Source organism: Macaca nemestrina, chromosome 12, assembly GCF_043159975.1.
Source record: "Macaca nemestrina isolate mMacNem1 chromosome 12, mMacNem.hap1, whole genome shotgun sequence".
In the NCBI taxonomy this organism is placed as follows: Eukaryota; Metazoa; Chordata; class Mammalia; order Primates; family Cercopithecidae; genus Macaca; species Macaca nemestrina.
This window is the reverse complement of record NC_092136.1, coordinates 115,328,844-115,355,331: the sequence shown is the minus strand read 5'-3', so window position 1 is coordinate 115,355,331 and position 26,488 is coordinate 115,328,844. Positions and strand designations below refer to the sequence as shown.

The 26,488-nt window shown below is 41.1% G+C and overlaps 1 protein-coding gene across 12 annotated transcripts in view; it reads left to right on the top strand.

The window, feature by feature from the left end:
• Positions 1-214: 214 nt before the first annotated feature.
• Positions 215-26,488, top strand: part of LOC105476461 (cell adhesion molecule 1) — a 338,295-nt gene continuing 312,021 nt past the window's right edge. For 3 of the 12 annotated variants that reach the window (XM_071075618.1, XM_071075617.1, XM_071075616.1), the window contains exon 1: positions 217-459. In XM_071075618.1, coding sequence (XP_070931719.1) covers positions 327-459 — 133 coding nt within the window. In that variant the 5' untranslated portion in view covers positions 217-326. Of the gene's footprint in view, positions 460-26,488 lie in introns of all 12 variants that reach the window. The other 9 variants (XM_011732425.3, XM_071075620.1, XM_011732427.3 and 6 more) reach the window with 7 other exon arrangements.

Genomic DNA, 26,488 nt, shown 5'->3' with positions numbered 1-26,488 from the left:
GGAGCCCGAGTCCTCGCACGCCAGGCGCCCGGGAGAACACTTTTTCCTCGATCCGGGGAAAGCAAAACCGAATTTTAACATAAACATATTTGCATACGCCCCTCCCCTTGACCCCGCCCCTAGGTGGCGCGGGCGCGCCGCCGAACGCCAGCGCCAGGGGGCGGGGTGGGGGAGGGGGCGAGGCCCTCCGAGAGCCGGGTTGGGCTCGCGGTGCTGTGATTGGTATACCCGGACTCCGCCTCCAGCGCATGTCATTAGCATATCATTAGCTGTCCGCTCGGGCTCCGGAGGCAGCCAACGCCGCCAGTCTGAGGCAGGTGCCCGACATGGCGAGTGCAGTGCTGCCGAGCGGATCCCAGTGTGCGGCGGCAGCGGCGGTGGCGGCGGCGGCGGCGCCTCCCGGGCTCCGGCTCCGGCTTCTGCTGTTGCTCTTCTCCGCCGCGGCACTGATCCCCACAGGTAGGTGTGGGCACCGGCCGGTTGGCCCCTGAATCTCACAAGGCACCCCAGTAGCCGTAGCCACAGAGGGGGGAAACGTTTCCATGACAACCTCCCCCCACTTCCTAAATCCGAAGCGGAGGGAGTGTAGAGAGGAAACTCAGGGCTGAGAGGGAAGGGGCTGAGGGGAATCTGTGAGCCCCTTCTACCCTGCCCGGCTGAGTGTGAATGAGAGTCCCCAGGGATGGCTGCACCCACACCTTCTCTACCCGGCTTTGCGCGGGGTGCAGCGTGGAGTGAGAATGGGGGGCCCGGGGGCTGTAAAGCATGGGGGAAGGGGATGAATCGCAGACAACCTCAACCCTTCCGGACCCTCCTAAACTCGCCGTTGTCCCCGTAACTTGCAGGTCCTCCCACCTCCCAGGGCTGCCCATTCGCCCCCACCTCTCCAGAGGGCCCCCCCTAGTTCTCCATCCCCGAAGCCTCCCGGTGGCTGACTCCCAGCAGCCAGCGGCGTGATTTCTCCCCGGTCCCCAGGACATCCCTAGACTTCTCTGATCTCCCTTGCCCCTTCCCCCCACGCGCTCTGCCTTTCTCCCCTGTCCCCAAATTGCACGCCTCTCGTGTTTCCCTCCGGCGGATCGCAGCCCTCCGCCCCCTCGGCTCCGCTGCGGGTCTTTTTGGCCTGGCTCCAGGCGGGGAAAGTTCCCCGGCCCGGCCCCGCGGGGGGGCGGCCGCTGTCGCCGCCTCTGCGGGAAGGCGCCGGGAGCCCGCAGCCCGCCCGCCCCACAGCGTCCTCTGCCACGAGTGGGGACACGGGATTTCCCGGCTGCCCGTTCTTTCCGCGGCCCGAGGGTGGCGGAGGGGGCGTCGCGGCCTCTGCGGCCAGGCGGGCACCCTGCGAGCCTCCGCGCGCCCCCTGCGTGAAGAGCAGTCTTGGGAATTTGCCCAGGGGCGGCTCTGCACGCCCGGTGCCTTCCCTGAAGACGCCGAGCACTCGGCTGGAGCCCGATGTGTGGCTGCCCGTGTGCCGGGCGCGTTGGCGCGGTTGGGAAAGAAGAGGGCAGTGTTTGCTTTTGCTAACAAAAGGGAGCCGGAGCTCTTCCCCAGCGGAGAGGCCGGCCGTGCTGCACCCAGCCTCCCTTCCCGCCACCTCGCCGCGCTCGGCAGCCGCGCGGCGTCCCCTAGCCCCCGCTGCAGGCTCCAGGCGGGCGCCAGGACCAAGTGGTACGGGGCCGCGGGGGCGAGCGGCGATGCAGGAGGGGATGCAGCAGGGCTCTGAGCCTGCAAAGCCCCTCCTTGCAGCTCCAGAGCTGCAGGACCCGGGAGCAACAAGTGGCGGAGGACGCCGAGAGCTCAGCCCCCACCTGCGGAGCCCCAGGCCCGGACGGGCACAGCGTTGGGGCCACCGTGCAGCTTCGGGGGCGCCTGTCCGCTTGGGCTGTGCCTTTTGTTTACACGCTAGAGGACACACAGTTATGTAAACACCGCAGGAGACACGCTGTAGGAGACGGGGGATGTGTGGGGGTGCTAGCTTGAGATTTGGGGGACGCCAGGTTGGCTGCTTGCCCCCAAATAGGCTTGGAAAGGAGCTCGGCTTGGGGAACCTATTGGGGGGCGTTTGGCAGCAGAGTCAATTCCAGCGCTGACGATTTTTTCTTCCATGCCACTGTCTGCGGGTGTTGTTTATGTATTTTTCCTCTGTGAATTCTTAATTTATGAGTTACGAGATAATTGGGTTCAGCCGATGCCAGTGTGGTTACAACTTCATTTCAGGTGATGCCTCTGACTGGATGGGTTCAATAAAATGTTCCTGAAAGAGATCCCTCGTGCTGCTGCATTGTAAAAAGCGCCAGTGTCAGTTAAACGTGAGCGTGAGTAAAGGCTCGGTAACTGGTGCATAATAGAGGCAACAATAGACTTGTATTGGCTGCACAAAAAAAAAAAAAAAAAAAGGGGGGGGTGGGGGAAAAACTGTGGTCGGGGATATTGCCTTTTGACTAAAAATGGGAGTCGTGCAATGACGCTTGGCAACGGAGTAGGATTAGATTATGCCTCCCCTGTCAAGACTGCTCATTGAAGGCATCGGATAGTAGCAACGGTACTATATTTGTAACTATCTCGCGGTGAGAAGTTGCCTTCCCTGCGAGGGATATATGCTGACTTAGGAGCGGTCTGGAACTCTACCGTGCATGTCAAAGCTACATGAAAATTCTGTTGCCAGTTACCATGGAAGCAGCTTCTTGCTCTTGTGTACATCCCTGTTTGTATGCTGGTTATCAGATTGTGTTCAAATTAGAAAGTAATTGGGTTTGATTCGTAGTGAGGGGATGAGATGACTTTCTTAATTTTTTTTCTCTTAATGCATATATATTTCGTGGTGAGTTCGAGAGGAGGTCTTGGCTCATTGCGGGGTCCCATACCCCAGGGGTAAATTTCAGGTGGGCACTAAGGGACTTCTCCTCCTCAGTTCTGTTAGTTTAAGCTTTCTCAGAGGCCTCCAGTTCCCACTCCCAGGGTTAAAGAAACCTGTTGGTGCATCTAACTTCATTAGGCTTGTTTGATTTACATCCTTGCTGGGAAAGCGAATTAGGACCATCGTGCCTGGGTCCTGGTTCTGTTTTCTCCTGTAACAAGCCATCCATCCCCCGCAGAAAATCTCCTCTCATTTCTCCTGTGATGTTTGGATGAAATGGATGTTAATGAAATGCAGCAAAAATGGGTTTGCTTAAGCTCACTCCACAGTGTTAATCACGCCTGTTACGTTAAGGTGTATGCATGATGTTGTTTTTGTTCCCGAGTGAACCAGTAGCTGATCACCCGCCTCTTATCATTTTCAGGATTACAGAAGATGGCTGGTGGGTGGGGGTTTTATGGTGGTGAAGGGAAGGAGGGGGGCTGAGTTTTGCTTGCTATGGCCTGTTGAGGCTTGCAAACCGGGGATAGAGACTTCACAAAAGTGCCGCCCTGTTATTGTTGCCTTTCCCTGCATCAAATTGAATAGCCGCAGGAGGGACTTGCACTTGTCTGTGATAGATTTGATAAAATATCCCTCATTAATGCCACTTTATATTTACAGTGTGTCACTGGAGACGCACAAGGCTTCATTTAGTGACTTGTGTGACGAGACAAGCTTGCATTATTTGCCTGGGACGTTTTGGAGGAACAAGAGACCCATTGAGCAATCTTTTGAAATGAACAAATACGAAAAAGGGGGGAATAAAAGAGCAGGCAGTTCTCTGGAACAAAGAGCTTTATTCATATGGATGTTGTACATGCTTTATCCAGTTTTCCCCAATGGCCCTCCTGGTAAAGGGGAGTGGGACAGGGAAGACGCCAACAGGCAGGACACTTTCGTTTCCTCTCTCACTTCCTGACTTCATATTCTTATCGGAGTTGGTCCCCGGCTCACTGCCTGCTCATCTCTCTCTACACTCTCTAAAATCCCAGAAGGTAACGGGTTCCTGGGTCTCAAAGAGAGATTGTGAAATCCTTTCTCCCAGCTCTAAATTTCAGCAGAAGACAATGCCAGCTACCTGTTGAGGTTGATGTCGTTGGAGGATATATTGGTTGAAGGGAAAGAGATGTCACTTTTCTATGACATGTGTCAAGAAGTGGTTGATAGTGAATGTCAGATTGGTAAGATGTCTTGCAATGATAACATTAGCCTTACTATTTATTTGGAAAGAAATGCTGTGAAAACCAACATCCAAAAATTGTATTCTTACTGATGGTGCTTTTGGAGTTTTTAGTGACTTTTTCGCACATCTGGTACATTTTAGTCTCATACATAAGTGAATTTTTATTATCCCTTGGCCTATATTGCTAAATGATTTTTTAGGCTTTAAAAATTGATAAGATTGCTATGAATATAAACTGTCTCATTCTCTTGGGGTTTCTGTACATGACGTTTTAATGCCTAATTGGTCACTTAGAATTTACATTTTAAAAATGATTGCGTGTGTGTGTGTGCGTGTGTATGTTTTTAGCAAAAGGTGCATTTTAATGTGGGGAATCTCTTAAATTGGGCCAAACTAATCAATACTATAATTTGAATGGAAATTTACCAGCAGATGAAGAAAATTCAAAATGAATTCAAAGGATTCAAATGCTGTATATTTTTCTTGGGAAGAATAGTTCTGACCATTATGCTGGGCATTTTTAACTGAAAATCCAGCACAGAAAGGAGAAATCACACAGCGACATCTGTTGCAGAATTGAAAATTTGCTGCTTTGAGTTGGAAGCAATTAGTCCCATATAAGCACCTAATGGTATCTGTGTGTGTGTGTGTGTGTATGTATAAGCACTGATACAAATACATATACATACTTATGTATACATATATGTGTACAGTATATAAAAACTTGCCCACATACAATATTCATATTAACATTAAAAATTATTTCATAGAAAATGTAACATTTTGGGACTAAAGCTGTTTTTAGAAATATTACCTTTTGAGGAATTAGAGATTCTTATAATCATGGAATTTTGGGGAGGGGAAAGATATTAGAAATCATCTGGTGAAATCCCATTTTGAAGTAAAGTAGCCGAAGGCCAGGGAGGGAAGAACATTACTCTGCAGTTGAACTGAGGCTAGGTTAGCAACGGATCCTGGATGGGGACAGGTCCCTTGATGTCCAGGCAGTGGACCTTCTGTTCCGCCTCCTGGCAAGGATGCCTGGTCAGAGATACGGATCATGAATAGACACTATCTTGGCTAAAAATATTTTGTATTTTGAAGGCAGCAAGATTAATTGTTGCTCTAGGTAATAAACCCATGGATCAGAGGAGTGACCTCTGGGAAGAAAGGACCAGTTCTTGGTAATGTTGTCTTTGGTGTTGACAAATGATCCCGAAACCTCTGGAATTTATTTGGCAGCCGTAACAGAAATGTCATCCAAAGCACCTTCGCAGGGGAGAAATCTGGATTTGTGTCATCGGAATAAGTCTGATACACAAAAACCAGGCTTCGGAAGGCTCAGATTAGATTTTTACAGTTTTTTATTTGTCTTTTCAAGGATTAATATTAGCAGTAGAACTGGTTCTGTATAACTAAGGAAAAAGGGAAATGTTTTAAAGTCAAGAACAAGAACATAGCTTGATTTTCTTACCAGGCACTTGCCTCTTTTCATGAAGCCAAGAAAAAGCTGAGAATTTTTTTTGTTGTTTTTTAAAGAACAAAAATGTTTTATTTTTGAAGGATGACTTTTTTTTTTTTTACATTGATCAGATTTTTCTTTTTTCCTATTTTATTATGGAAAATTTAAAATATAAACAAAGTGGAAAGAATACCATATTTAACCATCATGCAAATCACCCAGTTTCAATAATTATCCACCCCGGTCACTCTGTTCCCTCTGTGCATCCTCCTTTCCTCAGATTACTTTAAATAAATCCTGAATATCCCATCATTTCTTCCATAATTACTTTTAGAATGATTTCTAAGATACAGCCCCTCTTTTTCCATTCCTCATCCCAGTATTATTATCTGACCATACGCATAGTATTCTCACCTGGATGCACCGAATTTTTGCTTTACCTTACTGAGGAAGAGAGAATGAAGGTTTGTTGCAGTTGGTGAAAGCAAAGGCAGAGACCAGAGAAGCTACAGCACGATTATTGCTTCCACTGAGGAGACCTTCTCGTATGGTTTGGTTTATTTTGAGCAAGATTTTGTTTGGATCGGATAAGATGAGTTTTATTGTTGTGCAAATACAGTTGTGTAAATATGCAGTAATTGTAGTTAGTCCTTCAACTGTGGTATGCGCTGGAAAGCACCCTTGGCGAGATTGGCCATTTCCATTTGTTCCCGTAATGAATACGCTGCATGTGAGGACTTCTGTAGGAAAGGCTCATGTTAGTTTGATGACTGTGAGACACCCCATTTGTATATTTATCTTTAAAGGCCTCCATGGTATAAATACCTTTGCATTTTGTGGATATATTGCTTAAAATAAAAATGTCTCTTCCTATTGCGAACTGGCTAAGTGCTAATTTCAGCCTGCTATTCTGTAACTGAAGTGATCACAAAATGCCTTCTTTGGTGTGGGAAACTCATACATCAAGCTGTAAGTATGTGGGCCTTATTTTTGTGGGATGGTGGTGAAGGATGGTGGGGAGAGAAAACGTTACTACCTTTCCTTCTAAATATTTGCTCCATTGATTTAAAATGTGAATTTTTAATTTCAGCTAGAAATGTTGGAATGCTTCAGTGTTAATTTCTAAAAGTCTTTGGTTTTTCTGAAAATTGTTCCATTTTCCAAGGTTCATGAAATGTGAGGTTTTTTTTTTTTTTTTTTGAGACTCTCAAAAATCAGATTAAATGTGGACTATAAATCTGAAGCATTTAACATTTGGTTTTTTTGTTTCCAGACAAACAGGGAATTATGCATGAGATGATTTTGAGGGGTCCGAATGGCCCTGGCCAGGTGAAAACCTGCCCCCTGCACCGCCCCCTCTGAGTTGACCAGGGCACAAGAAAAGCACAAAGGAATGCCTACATTCACGGTTTGGGGAGTGCCACCAAAATCGAATAAAAAGACTTAGCTTGGAAACCATCAATGAAGGAAGGAACCCACTGGAATGTTTGTAATTACAAGTGGCACCTCCTTGTTTAAATTTCAGAAGCCACAGTTTCTTTTTCAGAGATTTAAATTGCAGGCTCTAGCCAGCAGCTGCTGTTGTGGTTAATGGGCAGTTTCTCTTTGAAGATCCTTCCAGTGCTGATTCTCAAAAGCTTTGGTGCAGTTGGCCTTGAACTAGGGTTAGAAAAAAGGGTGATGTAGGTATTTATACACATGCACAGCTCAGATGACGTGTGGCCTTTGTTATTACTCAAAAGAAACTTGGTGTTAAGGTTGAGAAAAGCCCAGCACTGAGAAAAACCTGTTATGACTGACAGGTGTCTTGACTGAGGTGATTATCTTAAGGGAGATAAGGTGGGAGAAATTTTTTCTTTTAGTAGATGTTTTACTGGAATATAGACATTTGACCCAACATTTTGATCTAGGTATTTCAGAAATGTTAAATAGGCTTGAAATGAAAGAGCTGTGATATATATTTAAATGCTACTCAGTGTTTGAAGTTGATATTCCAGTGACATAGACTTTTAAAAATGCCTAGAATAAGTATCTGGCTCTTGGCAGACTTCCTTGGAAAGGTAGGTGCTCTGATTCCTCGTCGGCTGTCCAGCACTGGACTGCTGTGTCTAGTTGGAATTGAGTTATGCTGTCCCTAGAGGAGGTGGGAAGAATCTGCCTGAAAACAAAGGGTTCTCCAGTTCCCTGACTCCCATTGTCTGTGCCATATCTCCACTTGGCTGGGATTAACCTAAAAGTTAACGTTTAAAAAATTTGAACCTTTTATTTTTTTGCAGTAGCTATCACCTTTTCTCAAAGTCTCCATTATTACAAATGACACCATCGGCATCCTGGTCTCCAAGGCCCCTAAATTTGGAGTCTTTTTTCCCCTCCTTAGCTTTCCTGCTTGCACTGAAATAAAATGGGGCTGATTGTTTCTAAGTGACATTCTCTGGAAACATCAGTGCCCTCTCCAAACTGTGTTTTGCTAACAGGAGACTCCTAGTCAGTTCCTCCTACCCTAGTCCTCTGCTAGCTACTGCAGTTCTAATTCTTTTCAGGACAGGATCTAACATTTCCCGTTCAGAAACCTAATCTCGCATTCTTACTTCTTGCATCAGATTCAGACTGCACACTGTTTTGTCTTTAGGTTGTTCTTCCTCAATTGCTCTCCCACTCCCTCTCTAATTGCCCTCATTTCTTATTACTTTTCAGCTTAATCCTGATGGGACTGGAAGACTGATGATTCTCCAGTGAAACTGAGGAAGACAGTGGTTCTGCCTATCAGCATTCAGCTGGTTACCTTTGCATAAAATACTCTTTATCTTTTTTCCCTTAACTGTCTATCTTGGTTTGTAGGTGTAGGATGGCTGATTTCTCTTTGCCTACATTGAGAATAAACACTTTCCTTTTACATCTTCCGTTTTAACTAACACATACTTACCTAAAATGTACCTCAACCCACAAGTTTCTTTTTTGACTTCACAGGTCTATACGTGATTCTGTTTCCTGAGGCGAAGCCAAAATGTGTTGATAGTATGGCCATGCTTTTCATGAAAATTTAAAACTTTAGATTGTTGAAAATGCATTGTCTTCATTTGGTAGTTTGTATTTGAATATGGGGATTTACTACGGCATGAAAATGGGGTAATTGACTAAACAAATTACAAGCTGTCAAAGTAAGACTTTCAGACAAAAAGTGAAGTCCTTTAGAAGTAGGAAGACTTTTTAAGGGTCACAGTCAGAGGGCCTCATGTGGAACTGCTGACTTGGGTGAATGAGATTGGCTCCTCTGAAGATGATCCAAGAGATACCACCACCTTAGAGGAGTATTTGGTGCTTGTGTCTGGTGCTTGTAGTTACCTAGTTACCGGAAATAAATAAATAAATACAATACAATAAAATAAATCCTAAAAAATCTACCCAAAGAAATGGAAGGGGGCCGGGCGCGGTGGCTCAAGCCTGTAATCCCAGCACTTTGGGAGGCCGAGGCGGGCGGATCACAAGGTCAGGAGATCGAGACCACAGTGAAACCCCGTCTCTACTAAAAATACAAAAAATTAGCCGGGCGCGGTGGCGGGCGCCTGTAGTCCTAGCTACTCAGGAGGCTGAGGCAGGAGAATGGCGTGAACCGAGGAGGCGGAGCTTGCAGTGAGCCGAGATCGTGCCACTGCACTCCAGCCTGGGCAACAGCGTGAGACTCCGTCTCAAAAAAAAAAAAAAAAAAAGAAATGGAAGGGAGGTGCTTTAAAACCCAGGCCTTTACTAGCTAGCGTTTTCAACACGTTTGTCTTTGGGAGCAGAGCTGCCTAACTAAACAAAGAAGTTACCGTCATCAGTCACTGCCAGGCCAGCGTTGGGGCAAGTCTAGGAATTTGGTTGCATTTTGGTAGATAACATAGAGGGTGGATTATCACTGGCTCAAGAAACAAAAAAATGAAACCTTTCTTTCTCAGTCTACCTGCTAAATTTGTTATCGTAAGGATCTTTTCAAAGCCTTTATCTGGGGACAATTTCTGCCAGAGTTCTTCCCTTCCTTTTTTCCTGGCCTGGCACCCTTCCCTTCAGAGTTCAGTTCTTGCTAGTAGAAAAAGGCTAGGCGGCATGATAATACAGTGATTTAAAAAGTTGATTATCTTGAAGTATTTTGGGACAGTTTTGGGGAATAGGTTGTATGTCAAACTGTGGTATTTATTTATTTGGCTCTTTGCTGAATATGCTTGTATAAACCCAGCCTCCTGGATGTTACAAGGCATCCCATTGATTTCTTCTTTCGAATAAAAAAGGAGCATTGCTTCATTTTTCTTGCAGAAACCCTTATTTAAACAATGAAAACTTCAAAGATAGGGAGAAAAAAACCAAGTTAATTTAGTACTAAATTACTGCTCAAATGGTTTTATCTTTTAAAAGGTTCAAGTAGAGATTAGCTTAAATAACACTGAATTTCACTTTTCCTTGTGCATACATATCTTGTGAGCAAACTTCATTGTGAAGAGCCCTCTGTGTTCTTTAGTTTTGTTAGTAATCACATAATTGCTAGTTGCTGTTTATTTCCCTTTCCTGAAGCAAATCTCTCCATCTCTGGGCCAGGTTTGCAAGGGTAATACCCAGTTAAGGTTACAGGATAGTAAAACCAAGTACTTTCATCAAACTGCTTACTTTACAAGATGGCAAAAATAAAATAAAATAATATATATGAACACTCTTAAGTAGGAAGTATTTTCTACCTATTTACCTGTCTCTGTTTATCAATCACTTTTATGAAAACAGCAATACCTAGAGGTGGGTGTTATATCTCTGGCTACAGCTAATAATAATAACTTGTGTAAATCTTACACATGTTAGGGAATACTGAAAAAAATACTGTGTAAAAAGGATTAATTCAGGATGTACTCAGTCATCTCTAAGGTGAAACTGAAGAGTACTGTGACAGCAAGATCCCACCTGGAGTTGAATGTTTTTTTTGATAAGTGAATGGAATTATCTTGTAATCTTGGAGAAACTGACAATGATTATAATCTCTAATTGCTGGGTCTTCTAACACAGAAAGGACATTACTGTTTTATGCAGTTTTCTATATTTTATATACTATGTTTAATAAAGAAATGGTGTTTCTGTAGCTAACCCGTAAGACATTTGGTAGAAAAATGAACATTTAAAAATGACTTTAACATTGAGTATCTGCTTTTATATCAGGCACTGTGTTAGGTTCCTCTTTGTCTTTCAGAAGGTTCTAGTCTATTTTTCCCTCAACCTTTATTTCAAAAAATTTCAAAACCACAGGCAACTTGAAAGAAGAGTACAATGAATACTTGTATTTACTTTACCTAAATCCATCAACTGTTAACATTTTCCCCATTGGCTTTCTCTCTCTCTCTTCTACATAATGTATACACCCATACTCATCTTTTTTCTTCCCTAAGCCACATGAAAGCAGATTGCATCATCATGAATACTTCAGCATGTAGCTCCTAAGAATAAAGACATTTTCCCGGGCACACGCAATACCATTATTACATTAAAATTATCTAGTCCATGTTCAGATTTCCCCAATTACTTTGTTCTCTCTGCTGCAGAATCTATCAGAGATCACACACTGCATATGGTCTCTAGTCTCTTTTAATCTAGAACCATTACCCTGCTTGCCACCTGTTTTTTCTTTAAGGAGTTTTTAAGGGGTGTCTTTTATGGCATTGACATTTTGATGAATCCACCTGCTGTTTTGTAGAATGTTCTGCAGTTCTACAAATTGTTTGATCATTTCCTCATGGTTCAGTTCAGATTAAACATCTTTTGCAAGAACCCTGCATAGCTGATACTGCCAACTTTCTTGTAACACTGCCTCAAGAGGGACATAATATCAGGTTGCCCTATTACTAGTTTGATCCCTTGGTTCAAGATATACATTTAGTTACTGAATGTAGGTGAATTTATAGAGTTCTCCATATTTGTCCTTTTATAATTAATGAGTAACGTTGTGCATACATATCTTGTGAACAAACTTCATTGTGAAGAGCCCTCTGCCTTCTTTAGTTTCAAGCCTGAAGATCTTGTTCTCTAATGGCGCTTTACTTAATGGATTGAGGAGCATTGATAAACCTGTCTGAATCAAATATGTCAGTGGTTACAAAACTGTGATTTTCTAATTCTCTAATTCCTCTACTTGGGTAGAGGCATTTCTGAATAAAGAGGAGCTTGCCTTCCCTACTCTTCTCTCTCTCTGTTTTTATTTATTTATTTATTTATTTAGAAAATCACAATGGGTTCAGTGTGGTGTGATTTGGCCAGTGGGAACCCCTTCAGAGTGGCTCCTGTATCCTTTTAATATATTCTCCTTAATTTTTAAGCTTTTTTGTATTTCGTGTCACAAGAAGATATCCGTGTTTATATTGTATTTTCCCTGCCCCCAGACCTGGAATCAGTTATTTCTCCAAGGAGTCCTGATTCCTTTTAGTCAAAGAATGATATTTAGATAGCGGATATCTAAGAATTGTGCTCATTGCTACTGACTTGTCATTGTTTCTAAACTTTTCAGTGAGCAAACAAGCGTGTGTGTGTGCGCGCGCGCGCGCGTATAAAATATCCTTTGTCTCAAAAATAGTTATATGTGAATTTTCAGCTGCATGGGGTATGGGTCCTGTGTTCAAGGGGCAACTGTGTGAGTGTATTTTAAAAATATTTATTCATTTAAATCACAATGTCATGCTAATACATTCAATTCCAGTCTAACATCCCAGGGTACTTTCTCTCCATCTCCCATTCCTTATTTGTGTTTTCTTTCTCCCATAGTGAAAACTCTGTTTCCCAGTGACAGCAACATCTTTTTAGTACAAGATAGTTTTGGAATTACTCCACCAAGACCATTGTAGACAGCAAATCTACCAAGTAAAGTGCAGAATTTTTTTTTGAGACGGAGTCTCGCTCTGTTGCCCAGGCTGGAGTGCAGTGGCACGATCTCGGCTCACTGCAAGCAAGCGCAGGATTTTTTGCCATTCTTTCTGTCTTTAAAATAGATCCCACTGAGGGTAGATGAGTACCATGTTCACAAATTTACAGATTAGTTGTGTGTGTGTGTGTGTGTGTGTGTGTGTTTATCAATAGATATATAGTTAGGATCGTTTATTTCTGTTTATATTCTGTTTTAATTTCTTCCCTATCATTGTTGATTTATAATTTAAACATATAAATCATTAACGTGGCTCAAAATCAAAACTATCTGTTCTCATTTCATTCCCTATGTTTTTTGTCCCATTCCCACCCAACTTCCTATAGTTGCCAATTTCATACATTTCTTGTATATTCTTTCAATTTTTCCTTTTGAAAATATAATGAGTAGTGTTCTATTCTTTTAAACTTTCACACAGCCTGTGTTAATATCTGCCTATAGTATGTTTTCTTATTTGACAAATCCTAGGTTCTCGTATTATAATGACCTTCCTCCTCATTTGGCTGTATTTTATTTTAGAAGCCTTTTGTTTTTATTTATTTATTTTTATTTACTTTAAGTTCTAGGGTACATGTGCACAACGTGCAGGTTTGTTACATAGGTATACATGTGCCATGTTGGTTTGCTGTACCCATTAACTTGTCATTTACATTAGGTATTTCTCCTAATGCTATCCCTCCCCCTGTCCCCCACCCTACAACAGGTGTGTGACATTCCCCGCCCCGTGTCCAAGTGTTCTGATTGTTCAGTTCCCACCTATGAGTGAGAACATGCGGTGTTTGGTTTTCTGTCTTTGTGATAGTTTGCTCCAAATGATGGTTTCCAGCTTCATCCATGTCTCTGCAAAGGACATGATCTCATCTTTTTTAATGGCTGCATAGTATTCCATGGTATATATGTGCCACATTTTCTTAATCTAGTCTACCATTGATAGACATTTGGGTTGGTTCCAAGTTTTATTCCAAGTTTGGGTTGGTTCCAAGTTACTATTTTCACTTTTCTCCCATTTCTTCCTTCCAAGTTCATAGTTTTACTTGGATAGTGGAAGAATTCATTTTTTTCTTTTAATTCATCAAGTTACTTGCAAGAAAATAAGGACTGCCCTTTTCTTACAATATAATGTGTGTCTCTGAAATTTAATAACCATGACTTACCTTGCTTCTGATCAGCTATCTTTTTTTAACCCTTCTCGTCATCCAATAAGTTGGCAAATAAATGTCTCAAACCCCAATTCTTCCCACTTTTCTTTTTAAATTGCAGTATAATGTACTTTTAAGTGCACAGCCAAGATGTCTTTTGCATTTAAACTTCAGACCGTGTTCTAAAAGTGGCTCTTGGACATCTCAGTCCAGATGTTCCAGTTTTCTCAAATAATATGAATGACAAAACAGCAATTATATTTAGTGTCTGTATTCATGATCTCATCTAATCCTCACTGTCACCCTATAGTTACTACTGTTGCCCCATTTTACAGAAGAGGAAGAGGAGAGGACAGTAATAAGTCCCTTGTCCAAGAAACACAAATGGTAAGTATCAGAACCAGGATCTGAACTATATCTATGTTCAGAACTCATAGTTTTAAACACTGAACTGTATTTTCCTAAAATTCAAGATGTCTAAAACTGAACTTCACATCTGTTCTGGCCGGACATGGTGGCTCTCGCCTGTAATCCCAGTGCTTTGGGAGGCTGAGGCAGGCGGGTCACAAGGTCAGGAGTTCGGGACCAGCCTGGCCAATATGGTAAAACCCTGCCTCTACTGAAAAATAAAAAAATTAGCCAGCCGTGGTGGTGGGTGCCTGTAGTCCCAGCTACTGCCTGCTGAGGCAGGCAAATGGCTTCAACTTGGGAGGTGGAGGTTGCAGTGAGCTGAGATTGTACCACTGCACTCCAGCCTGGGCGGCAGAGCAAGACTGTCTCAAAAACAAAACAAAACAAAACAAAAATCTGTTCTTCCCACATCTCCCTCTATTCCATGTTTCCTATCCTGATGAAGGGTACCACCATCCATCGAATGAGTTAAATAAACCTAGGAGTCCTCATAGAGAATTCCCTCCTTTACTGTCATTTCCCCCTGTATTAGCTCTAGGTCCTGCCTGTCTTCATTTTACAGATGAGGGAAGTAGACTTACAATGGTGTAACAGCCTCTTAATTGTTTCATTTACTGCTAGCCTCATTCCTTGTAATGCATCCTTAATACTGCTTCTATAGGAATCTTCCTAAAATACACCATAGATGTCACTTTCTTGCTCAAAACTTTAAATGTTTTTCTTGGCACCTTAAAGGTGAGGCTTACCCTCTTTCAGGGTGTCCTGCAGTGTCCTTCATGCTTGGCCTCTATCTTCCTCTCAAGCTCATTTCTTGCCGGCTTTCCACACCATTGTTCTTGCTTTAGGACTACCAGAGTAAATGTGTCCTAGATGCACCACGCTCTCCCATGCCTCTCTGCTTTTTATATGCTACCTCCCCTACCTGAAGCACCTTAATCTATATGGCTAGTTCCTACATATCTCTCAAGATTCACCTCAAGCACTGCACTCTGCAAGGAAACTTTCGTGATTATTCAGGCTGGTTAGGTATCCTTTCTTTGAACCCTTCTTCTGTACTTCCCTAAGGGCTACTCCTAACTTATCTTCTTCCTTCCTATCAAACAAACTTCTCTGAATGGCCTGAGTCTCTTCTATGTGCCTGCTACACATTTTGTCCAGCTTGTTTCCACAGAAAGAAATGTCCTATCCTCATACCTTCCATGTAGGCATATTTAAATCCATGCATATGTAAAGACAGAAGTCCAGTGTTTTTAGGTCTTACATAATTTCCCAGCTTGAATATGTTTTCCTTTCAACTTCTATTACAACTTCTCTAACCATTTCACGACATTTAACATTTTTTACACAATTTGATTTCTAATATGTATATATCCTATCCTTTTCATTTGTTATAAATACTGGTTGTTGGGATACAGAATACGCCAAGGCCCTAGTGTCTATGAATTTAATTTAGTGGTGGTCTTATGATCAGCTTTTTTAGGGCTATAATTCTTAGTTGAAGTTGTTTGTTCTCCCATAATGAATGAAGAGCTATCAACGTGCCTGACCCTTTTGTATCCTGAAGGAATGACTTCTAGTGTGTTTGTTCATACTTGGTTATTGGGCAATCATTAGAGAGATTTAGTCTAGCAGCCCAGATAAGAGAATCTCTTTCCATTTATTTAATCACTTCACAGTCCTGGGATACCTGGACTTTGAGTCATTGCTGAGGCTATATCGTCACTTTAGAGTTGAAGCAACAAACGAAGAAACTTATCTCTGAGGTCATCTGTTCCTCTTCACCTCAGCTTTCATGAGAGGCTTGTCTTAAAACTGAGATATATATATCCTTAGAAGAGGCATGGTGAACATAGGGAAATTTAAACCTCAGGGTAACAGTTTTCCTTTTATAGTAATAAAGATGTATGTGGAGTCAGTGGCTACAGGATCAAAAAAGAGATCACAGTCATCGGATCAAACCTGAGAAATGGCTTGTTGCTGTGTTTAAAAAAATGACACGGGTAAGGCAGTCTGTTTGGTGGTGATGCTTCCACTATTTGTGTGACTGTACAGTCAGTGTGAAATAGGACTGGCAAAGTTAAGCTTATAAAGTTAATTGCCTACAACTAATCTAGCTTTAAACAGAAAGTAGGTTCCCTTTTGGTCTTGTGTGGAAGAGGGGAGAGATTTCATGTGTAGGCAGAGAGAGTATGTGTTTGCTAACATTACCTTTTAATTTAGGAGAAGTTTGAAGTTGTTCTTTCCTGTGAATATAGAGGTGGAACCACTCTAACCAGAGTTTATTGCTGTAATATTTTTTAAATGCATTTGTAACACTGATATATCTGTGACCTTGTGAAGGAGTTTTTGAGAGGAGGGGGTGGCAAGCCCTTTTTCTCACTGTCATAAGTGATGCCTACTCAATAACTCTAACTTCCTGACAGTATTGGGAGGGGGAGGAGGGCCTCTCATAACTTGTTGTTGTATGGCTTAGTTCTTAAGTGTTCCCTTCATAGTCACATCCATCCATTTAGACTTCCCTTTTCCCTGCCTAAGGCTTGCATCCAGCCTAGTCTGTGTTTGGTACTTTAAAGGCTTTGAATTATGGAGAACTGTAGTATTTTATCGATGCTTCCCTTGTAGCTGTATAGCTCTACATTGTCTTAGATTACACAGCTTGCATTTCTTAGGCATTGTGAATGGATTCTTGCAATTAGTTGAAGTTTTGAGAGGAATGCTATGTCTTCCTTGATTTCTACCAAGTGCCATATTCTCTTTCTTGGTAGATTTTTTTTTTTTTTTTCAGGGATTGCCTTTTAAAAGACCTTTTAAGTTAGAGGCATTAACCTTTCTTTCCACCGTATCTCTCAGCAGATATATATTTTTCAGCATGACCTAATGTCAAGTAAATAATGATTTGATGGCAATATTCAAGAAAAATTATATCTTTGAAATACACATTTTTGTTAGTGTCTTAATGTATAGTGTATGATTGGTATTATCTAAGAAGAAGAAAAGATGAATCAATTTCTTCTAGAATTAGGTGGCTAATGCTTCAAGCATCCTATTTAAAAACAATTACATGTAGGTCCTGTCGGCAGGATTGCTTATTTCATTATTCTGGTCATTTGCATGAAAACAAGTTGATGATTCTTTAAATAACCACTGTTCAGTTTTCTTTTCCTTTTGAACTATTATTCCTCAAACATTATATTCCATTCATGCAACAGCATGAATCAGATCTAGAAAGTTAGAATTTCAGACTAAGGTAGTAGCAGAATTTTTTTCACCTTTTTAAAACTAAAAATGATCTCCCATTTTCATATTAATTTACCTGTGATTACATCTCTTTATCCTTGTTTCACAAGGTGAGTGCATAGAGTTACGTTTTAATGGAATATTTTTCAAGGTTTTGGGATTTTTTAAAATGAGGTCATCACCTTCAAGATTTTGACCTGAACTTTTCATGAACTAAAGGAGCAAGAAAAGGATAAATTTTTTAAAAATATGAATATCTAATGTACTTATAATGGAATAACTGATCGAAGTTAAATTCATTTGATAACATTTATCTGGCGCTAGTTCCCAAAGCACTCTACCATTTCAACAAGAGAAACTCCATGTTTATATAGTGGATCTCCCCCATAAGATTCTCTTTGAAAAAAGTGTTTTACTTTTTTAAAAAAAGGTTTAAAAACCACTGGCCTTAACAGAATGAGTCTTTCAAGTTCCAAACAACAAGGCTGGAGTGAATGAAGCCTGGTTTACTGGGAGAGCACATCAGGGCTAAGGCCAAAGTCATAGGCAGTATCAAAGAATAGCTATTTGCCTGACCTTTCCTCTGTTCGTATTCTCGTTGGGGTTCTGGAAGGTGTGGTTGTGGCCACAGCAGAGAACTGGTTCAGGAGCTGAGATTTCCGATCACGGGTACCTCTGTCTTTCCATTAGAGGGATATAAAAGAGGGAGCTAGCCTGGAGTTGGGATGCCTAGAAGGCTTTCCATTTAAACAAAGTCTTGAAAATATGGGAATGATTGCTATTGAGAAAGAGGTGAGAAGGAAGGGCATTCCATGTTGAGGAGAACCATGTGAATAAATGCTTCAGGTAGGAAAACTAAAATGGCTAGTGAGAGATGAGATAAGCAACGGATAGCTTGGGGCCAGATTGTGGAAGAACTTTGAATGTCAGGTTTAAATTAAATTCAAGGCCAGGTACTATGACTCATGCCTATAATCCCAGCACTTTGGGAGGCCTAGGTGGGAGGATTGCTTGAGCCCAGGAGCTTGAGACCAGCCTGGGCAACATAGTGAGACGCCGTCTCTACAAGAAATTTAAAAAAATGCCTGGTGGTGTACAACTATAGTCCTAGTTACTTGGGAGGCTGAGGTGGGAGGACTGCTTGAACCTGGGAGGTGGGGGCTATAGTGAGCTGTGATTGCACCACTGCACTCTACCCTAGGCAACAGAGTGAGACCCTGTCTCAAAAAATAAATACATAAACAAATAAATAAATAAATTCAAGAGGTCATTGGGGAATCTTAAATTTTTTGAACAGTGAAGTAACATCAGGTTGGTTCTTTAGGAATATGAATCCTGCAATGATAAGAAATTGAGAGGTTAATGAGTCCTACAATGATTAGAAATTGAGAGGATCTTCCATTAGAAATGGAAAGATTGGTTAGGGGTATAATAGTTCAAGTAAGACAACAAAAAGTTGAATTAGGGCAGTGAAGGAAGAATAGGAGGTAGAATGGAGCCTCCATTGATAGCTGACTGGAGAATGGGGATTGAGGGAAAACAAATAATAGAAATGAAGATGTGCTTTGATTTTGGACTTCAGTGACTAAGAGAATGGCTACTCTAATGAACAAAAATGTAAATGTTATGTGTGGGTTTAGTAAGGGAATGCAATGAACTTGGATTTGGATGTGTTAAACTTGAGGTATCACTGGAATATTCAGGTAGAAATGTTTAGAAAGCAGTTTGAAATAACAGTTTAGTAGAAAGGTTGAAAGTAGCGCTACAGATACAGATTTGAAAGTCATCTGCAAAGAGATGTGTCTTAGTCGTTCTCACACTGCTGGTAAAGACATGCCTGAGACTGGGTAGTTTATATAAAGAAAAAGAGGTTTAATGGACTCACCATTCCATGTGGCTGGGGAGGCCTCACAATCATAGCAGAAGACAAAAGGCACATCTTACATTGCAGCAGAGAAGAGACAGAATGAGAGCCAAGTGAAAGGGGTTTCCCCTTGTAAACCACCAGATTTTGTGAGACTTATTCACTGACATGCAAACAGTATGGGGGAAACTGCCCCCATGATTCAATTGTCTCCCACCAGGTCCCTCCCACAACACATGGGAATTATGGTAGCTACAGTTCAAGATGAAATTTGGGTGGCGACACAGCCAAACCATATCAAGATGATAGCAAAAGTTTTACATTATGCTTTTATTCTGTTACTTGTGTCATGCACATTTATTGAAAGACCCAGTGTATGCCAATCATTGTATTAGGCGCTGAAGACAGGCAAAAGTGCATGAGAGATCCTTAAGGGGTGCTGCAGAGAGGTCGAATCTTAAGGAAGGTGTGTTAGTAACGAGATTAAGAGCCTGTGATGAATGCCCAAAAAGGACTAGTCGGAGGACTGGAAGTTAAAGTTGTGGAAGGAGGAGGGAGTCAGTACCAGGTGGAAGATGGGCAGGATTGGTGTGGGGTGAAAGCTTGTTAACCAAGGTGCAGAAGAGTCATTGAAGGTGAGAGTATTGTCTTGAAAGTGAATGAACTCTGAGGAGGAGGTTATTCAAGCAAACGGATTCGACTTAAAGTGATTTAGCCAGTCACAAAGCTAGGATATGGCAACACCAGAACCAGATTCCAGGTGTTTGGTTTTTTTTTTTTTTTGAGACGGAGTCTTGCTCTGTTGCCGAGGCTGGAGTGCAGTGGTGCAATCTTGGCTCACTGCAAGCTCTGCCTCCAGGTTCCACGCCATTCTTCTGCCTCAGCCTCCTGAGTAGCTGGGACTACAAGCACCCACCACCATGCCCGGCTAATTTTTTGTATTTTTAGTAGAGACGGGGTTTCACCGTGTTAGCCAGGATGGTCTCGATCTCCTGACCTCGTGATCCGCCCGCCTCGGCCTCCCAAAGTGCTGGGATGACAGGTATGAGCCACCGCACCTGGCCAAAGTTTTTATACTGGAGTCCATTTCTCACTGTAGCATACCAGTATGCCAAATTGTGTCTTTACCATGGTATAGGGAACCAGAGAGAACCAGCTCAGCCTGTCCATATTACTTAAAATGTTTAATTAAGATACTTGAAGTTGTTGAATACAGAGAAAATTAATAAACCTCACAACTATCCTTGTATTTCACGTGACCAGTGGCAGCTTTGTCAGGCTTAAGCATGGAGGGAGGATAGATGGAAGCTGTTTTTCTGGACATGTGCTGCTTTTAACAAGTACCACCAGAGAACAAAAACAAATCCTAGTGTAGCACAGGGAGCACTTTCTGGATGGCAGGAAGAATCTAGGTCAGCTTAATGGCAACGTCTATTCTTTAGGTAGATTAATGTTTGCCCCCTGGTTTTCAGCATGCTCTAGGACATCCAGAAAGACTGTGCATGGTTCCTTAGCACATATTAGTTAGTAGGGGGTCATGAATGAAATTGATATGTGGGAGCCTTTTGATTTACAGTTGAGTAGAGACAGTGTAGCTCAGGCCTAATGTGGAAACATGCTGAGTTGTAGTCTGCATTTTCTTAACTCTTTTATGTAAAGGACACATCCTTGTGGACATTTTGCATATTACCTTTAGGAGATGACTGATCTCCTATGGGTAGGATGACCAAAAAGTGCTCAGTTGATCAGTAGAGCTCTGGAACCTGGGCTGGCTAGTCTGGCATCCTTTTTCTGGCTGTGCCTCCAGTGCTGTCTAATAGAACTTTTGTGATGATGGAAATAGTTCATATCTGTGCTGGTCAGTATAGTAACCACTTGTCACATGTGACTATTTAGTATCTGAAATGTGGCTAGTGTGACTAAGGGGCTGAATTTTTAACCTTGTTTAATTAAATTAATTTATAGGTAAGTAGCCATGTGTGGTTATCAGCTACCATATAGGGCAGCATAGCTCTAGACTAAAAAGCATTTAAAAAGCCAAATTCTCATGCTCATCGGTATTTTTAACTAGTGAGAGGAGGTTGGAAGAGGGTTGAGTTATGTTGATATTCACTCCAAATTTAGTAGGTTTTTATTGAACATTGGACTGAGCTATTGTAGGCTTGTGGATTTTTCTTGACTCTCCTCTTGCTTTTCATGTCTAAAAGCCTTTGGAATATCTTAAAAGTCATTTCCTCATTTGAAGAATTACCCCTTTTGGCCTTAGATAGTGCATAGATTAATAGTTCTAGCTTTGTCCTTAGGAAGCTAAATCTTGAAGGTTACTGTTACGTGACTCTACTGCCATATGCCAATTCACATTGTTATTTTTGTGTGTGTGTGATGCTGAAAGTGAGTGAAATGTGAAAAAAAAATTATTCATTTTAAATAGTTTTAAAAGACTGCCAGGTTAATGCGACTCTTAAGCAGAGCTTCATGAGGTCTGGCCATAGTAACTGCTTTTAACTTGATTTAAAGTTCTTAAACATTCTGAATTGCTTCACCTAATCTTTTTATACTGAACGTACAATTTTCAGGCTCTTTTTTATTTTCAAATCCATAACTGACAGCTGCTCAACACCTCATTCAAATAATTTTAAGAGTTTTAGAGAAAAGTTGGGACAGACTGGATTTACTGACATCAGTTGGATTGAGATATTGTGGATTTAAAGATGATAGAGAAGGAGAGGGAAAAGTATGAAATAATTATTCTGTGTTCACTACTTGCCCAATGACAGTGATTTGAAGCCTAATAACTAAAAAAACTGAGAGGTGGCAGAAGGACGTTTGAATTAACTTCCAAATCTTAATACAAGGAATGAGTATTTTCTTTGAAAACAAAATTTTCATGTGTAGTCCTATTTGTTTTATTATATTTTAAAAAATATTAACGCACAGAAATGCATATATGCCACAACTTCACTACAACCTTTTTCTTGACATATATCTTCCAGATTCTGTGAGATTGTCAGCTCCTTAAAGGTATTAACTCTTTAGGGGACTCCATGATGTCTAGTGCACAGCAAATATTTTCCAAGCGGAATTAACCATCTTATAAGAGAAACACGGTTATAAGGTCTTCCACCTCTACTTCCAATGACAAATGAAATCGTCTTGTGACTCAACTCAAGAAGGCTTTGGGCTACAGTGAATATAGAGAAGCTTCAGGAAATAATGTTTAAGAGTTAAAATTAATGTGACTAAATTTTGTCCTCATCCTTTTGAGAAAATGCATTCATGTCTGTGTGCACGGGTAAGTGTGTGTGTCTGTGTGTGTGTGTGTTTGTATGTGTGTATCACCTACTATGTGCTAGACACTGGTAAGCACTAGGTTTACAAAGATGAATTATATAGGCTCTCTTCCCTCAAGGAACTTATATTTTAGGTTTTTTTTTTTCAGGACACAGTAAAAATAACAATACTATGTGCCAAGAAGCATAATAAATATAGTTTGAGAGTGCTGTGGAAGCATAGAAGAGGAATTTCTAACTCAATATGGAGACTTAGGGTCAGGAAAGACCTCTGGGGGTCTCTTGAGTTGAGTCTTGAAAGCTAGGTAAGAGATAGCCAGATAGAGGGTATTAGAGGAGTTTTTCCAGGTAGAGAATGGGCGGAAAGACAAAAGCATGGGGGATTCTGGGAACTGCAGATAGTTTGCTATGACTGAGGGGAATAGCCTTTGAAGCAGCACCAAAATGTGAAGCTGAAGAGGGTACACAATTGTTAAATCATACAGGACCAACTTGGTAATAATGAGAAGTCTGGGCTTTATTCCATGGAGAATGTCAATGAGGGGAGCGGGAAGGGTACAGAATGAATCTGGAGGATTAGAGACCTCAGCTAGGAGAGCAGTTAGGGAGCAGCTGTGGAAGGCCAGCTGAAATTTTGAGGGCCAGAACCCAGGTACTTGCTATGCAGCTTGGGAGGAAGTTGGTTTCAGGATATGTTTAGGAAAGTAGAATTTCGTAACTGATCGAGAGAGTGGGAAGAGGAGGAATCTAGGTTAATGGTCAGGTTCTGGTATGCAGAAGAAGATCAACTAGTGAGAGGAGTGAAGAAGGGGCTGTCCGAGACTTTGAGGAAAGCCAGGAAAGCCTTTTGTTTTGGCATCTAAGAAGGTGAGTAAGCCAGTGTCAAATGCTACAGGGAGGTCAAATAAGATAAGGGAGACCATCATGGCTATAGCACTTAGGTATTCATGGGGGACCTCTGCCTTACAATTTCAGTGTGGCAGTGAGTGTGGAAACCAGATGGCAGTGTGTGGAGCAAATGGAAGTGCAGAATAGGAAGCACGACTGTAGACACGTGTTTTAAGAGGCTTGACTGGTGAAAGTAAGGTGAGGGAGAAGGGGACTAGAAATCAGGAGATGTAGAACTTAGATAAATTTTAAAGTATGTATTTTTTTGAATTAGGGAGGTGTGAGAAGGTTTATATATATCATAAAATAAGAGACATTACAGAGGGAGATGAAAAATAGGGAAGTGCGGGTTGATCACTGACCGTCAAGGGCCATGATGAGGCTCAGGAGGAGGCATTTGCTGAGAGGAGTGGGGCGAAGAGACCATCGTTTTCTTCTGAGGTGGAGATAATGGGCAAGGCTTTAAGAAGGAGGGTGGGTGTAGATAAGATTGCACCCCGCAAGGCTGAGGACCAGAGGGAGGGAGAACCTTCTTGGGAAAGTAGGATCCCATGCTAAACCTGTTGATGGTGAGATGGAGCTGTGCAGGGTGAGAGACTGGGAAGGTTTGAAATATTCTCCCCCCTGAGGAGCTCAGAAATTCTAGGGAGCACCCAGCTGAGGCTGGAAACGTCACGTTGTAGTGACCCAAGGCCGCTTGGGTGTTGATTGTCCTTGTCTGAGCAGCAGACTAAATGTCACTCTTCCCAGAGACCCTTCTGAGATGTCCTTGATATCTTCCTTCCCTTTCAGAGGGAAGGCAGGTCACTGTATCATGGAAATTTAGAGCTGAAGGGGACTTCAGAGATCACACAGAACTCCCTCATCTTGTAAATGAGGAGACAAGCTCAAAAAAGTGAATGACTTACTCAAGTGGATCCAAGGCCAGGGCTAAGCCCAGGCCTGACTTGCAGCTCAGGGTTTTCTTTGTTGTTCCCTTGCTACTTCCTTGATAAGGATTATTAGTAAATCCCACTCATTATAAATGCTCTTCATTTCCCATTTTGTACACTGGGAACTCTACACCATTGCCTTTCTCTTCCAGTTTTTTGTTTTGTTTTGTTTTTCTTCTTTGCCTAGTTCAAGCAAGTATAACAGTATTCTAGGATGCTAAAAATACTTTATAATTTTAAAGATAAGTAGATTTATTCACACATTTTAAAATTCATTCCATATTTCAAGAGGATTTACTAGGTGGCAGGAGTTGTGATGATGCCACAGCAAAGAATTTCCATATCTGTCCTGTTGTCTGTTGAGAATTGATTATATTAATATTCTCTCCATCTAGAGTAGCAAGGTTAATATTGGTAACTTGTGAATGCTTCTTTGGGATCTGCCATCCATGTCCTTAGCCTAGACAAGGACTAAGAAGCAGATAATAGAATGTCTGTTGGATAAACACAGATTTGGTAGGAGTGATTTAGTTTGGAGCAGGGGAACCTTAATTAATTATCACTGTTTATAATACATTTTTCTCCTTTGTTTCCAAGAATGAGAATAGTTCAGCAACACAATTGATAAATAAAACATAAAAGGTCAGTTATAGTTGCCCTGGTAACTATATTTCTCAGCAAGTATTTTGTTTGCCATGAAATGTGTCCAGGGTGATTTACTGGAAATCAGACTCTGAATGTCATGACTTTTTGTATTTGAATTTCTTATGTACTCATTTAGGAGCGACAATTCGAAGGTTTTTTTGGGTTGGGTTCTGAAGCTCTATGTGTGATGGGGATCCTTGTGTGTTTTTCTTTTTTTGGAAGACAAATAGGAAACTGTGATTACAGTGAATCTATTTAAGTTTAAGATGAATTTCCAAGTCTAAAGTGGGATTTAAGAGTATTTGAATCATTTTGGGCATACATGAAATTTCTTAAAACGAATATTTTAATGTAGAATTTGAACATAGGATACTTTCTGATCAGTGATCAGGAATGTGTTAACTTATTATATTTTGACTTAATTCCTGTTCTGTTAATTTTGAGTAGAATAAATTATTCTCGAAAAAGTATTAAAGATAAAAATCAAAATAATTAAGCAATTAGAGCAATTGCCACCTTCTGGATGATTTATGGTAGTGTGAATTAAAGCTAAGTAAATAATTTTTTATACGTTTATTGTATTTGACCCCCACACAAAATCACTTCAGTCTACAGAAATAGTTTTTCAAGTGCACAAATATATACATAGAAAGATGTAACTGCTGCATTGATTTTAATAGCAAAAAATTGGAAGCAATCCAAATGTCCATCAGCAAGGGACTGGTTAAGTAAATTATGATCTGTCCATACAATGGAATACTTGGTAGCCATTAAAAAGAGTGATGTAGATCTATGTCTACTGACAAGAGAAGACTTCCAGGGTGTATCAGTAGGTGAGAAAAAGCATACTGCAGAATATTATGTAAGTATTTTATATATAATTCATCTATAATGCATACTATCTAATTGGCATATTTGTTTAAAATGTGAAGAATCAACAGAAAGCTCTTAACAATGCTGTCTCTGGAGAGTGAGATTATGAAGGACTTTTACTTTCTAAGTTGAATTTGCATATTGTTTAAAATTTCTGTAATGACTTTGGGTTACCTTGGTAATTAGAGAAAGAGAGAAGTTACAAAGCTATATTTAAAGGGTCTAGAAAGATCAGTTGAACTGGGTGTGGTATGTAAATATATTAGGCTTTGCAGTAATCTTTTATTTACTCTTTTGTTACTGTTTTTGTCTAGATACACAGGAGTTTAAAGAGGTATTTATATTTATGTCTTTTGAAACATACTGACAGATTTTTAATTCTTTTCTAGATATTTACCACCTGTTTTTTTTTTCCCTCACATTTCAGTTATTTTCTGAATATATCCTTTACTTTAGATTATCACTTTGCAAGGTAACCTGTTTTATTTACATTTTAGTTGCTCTTGAGTATGCTTTGATGGACTTTGCCTTTTGTTTAAAGCATTATTGCTGGCCCAGTTACTACATTTGTTTTGTTTTAAAATTATATGAGCTCCATATACAATGCCAGAGGATTTAGGAAATTTATGTATAATTTATAGTTTAAGAGTATTTGAATAATTATTGGGATACATGAAATTTCTTAAAACTGGAATATTTTAATGTAGAATTTGAACAAAGGATACTTTCTGGTTAATGATCAG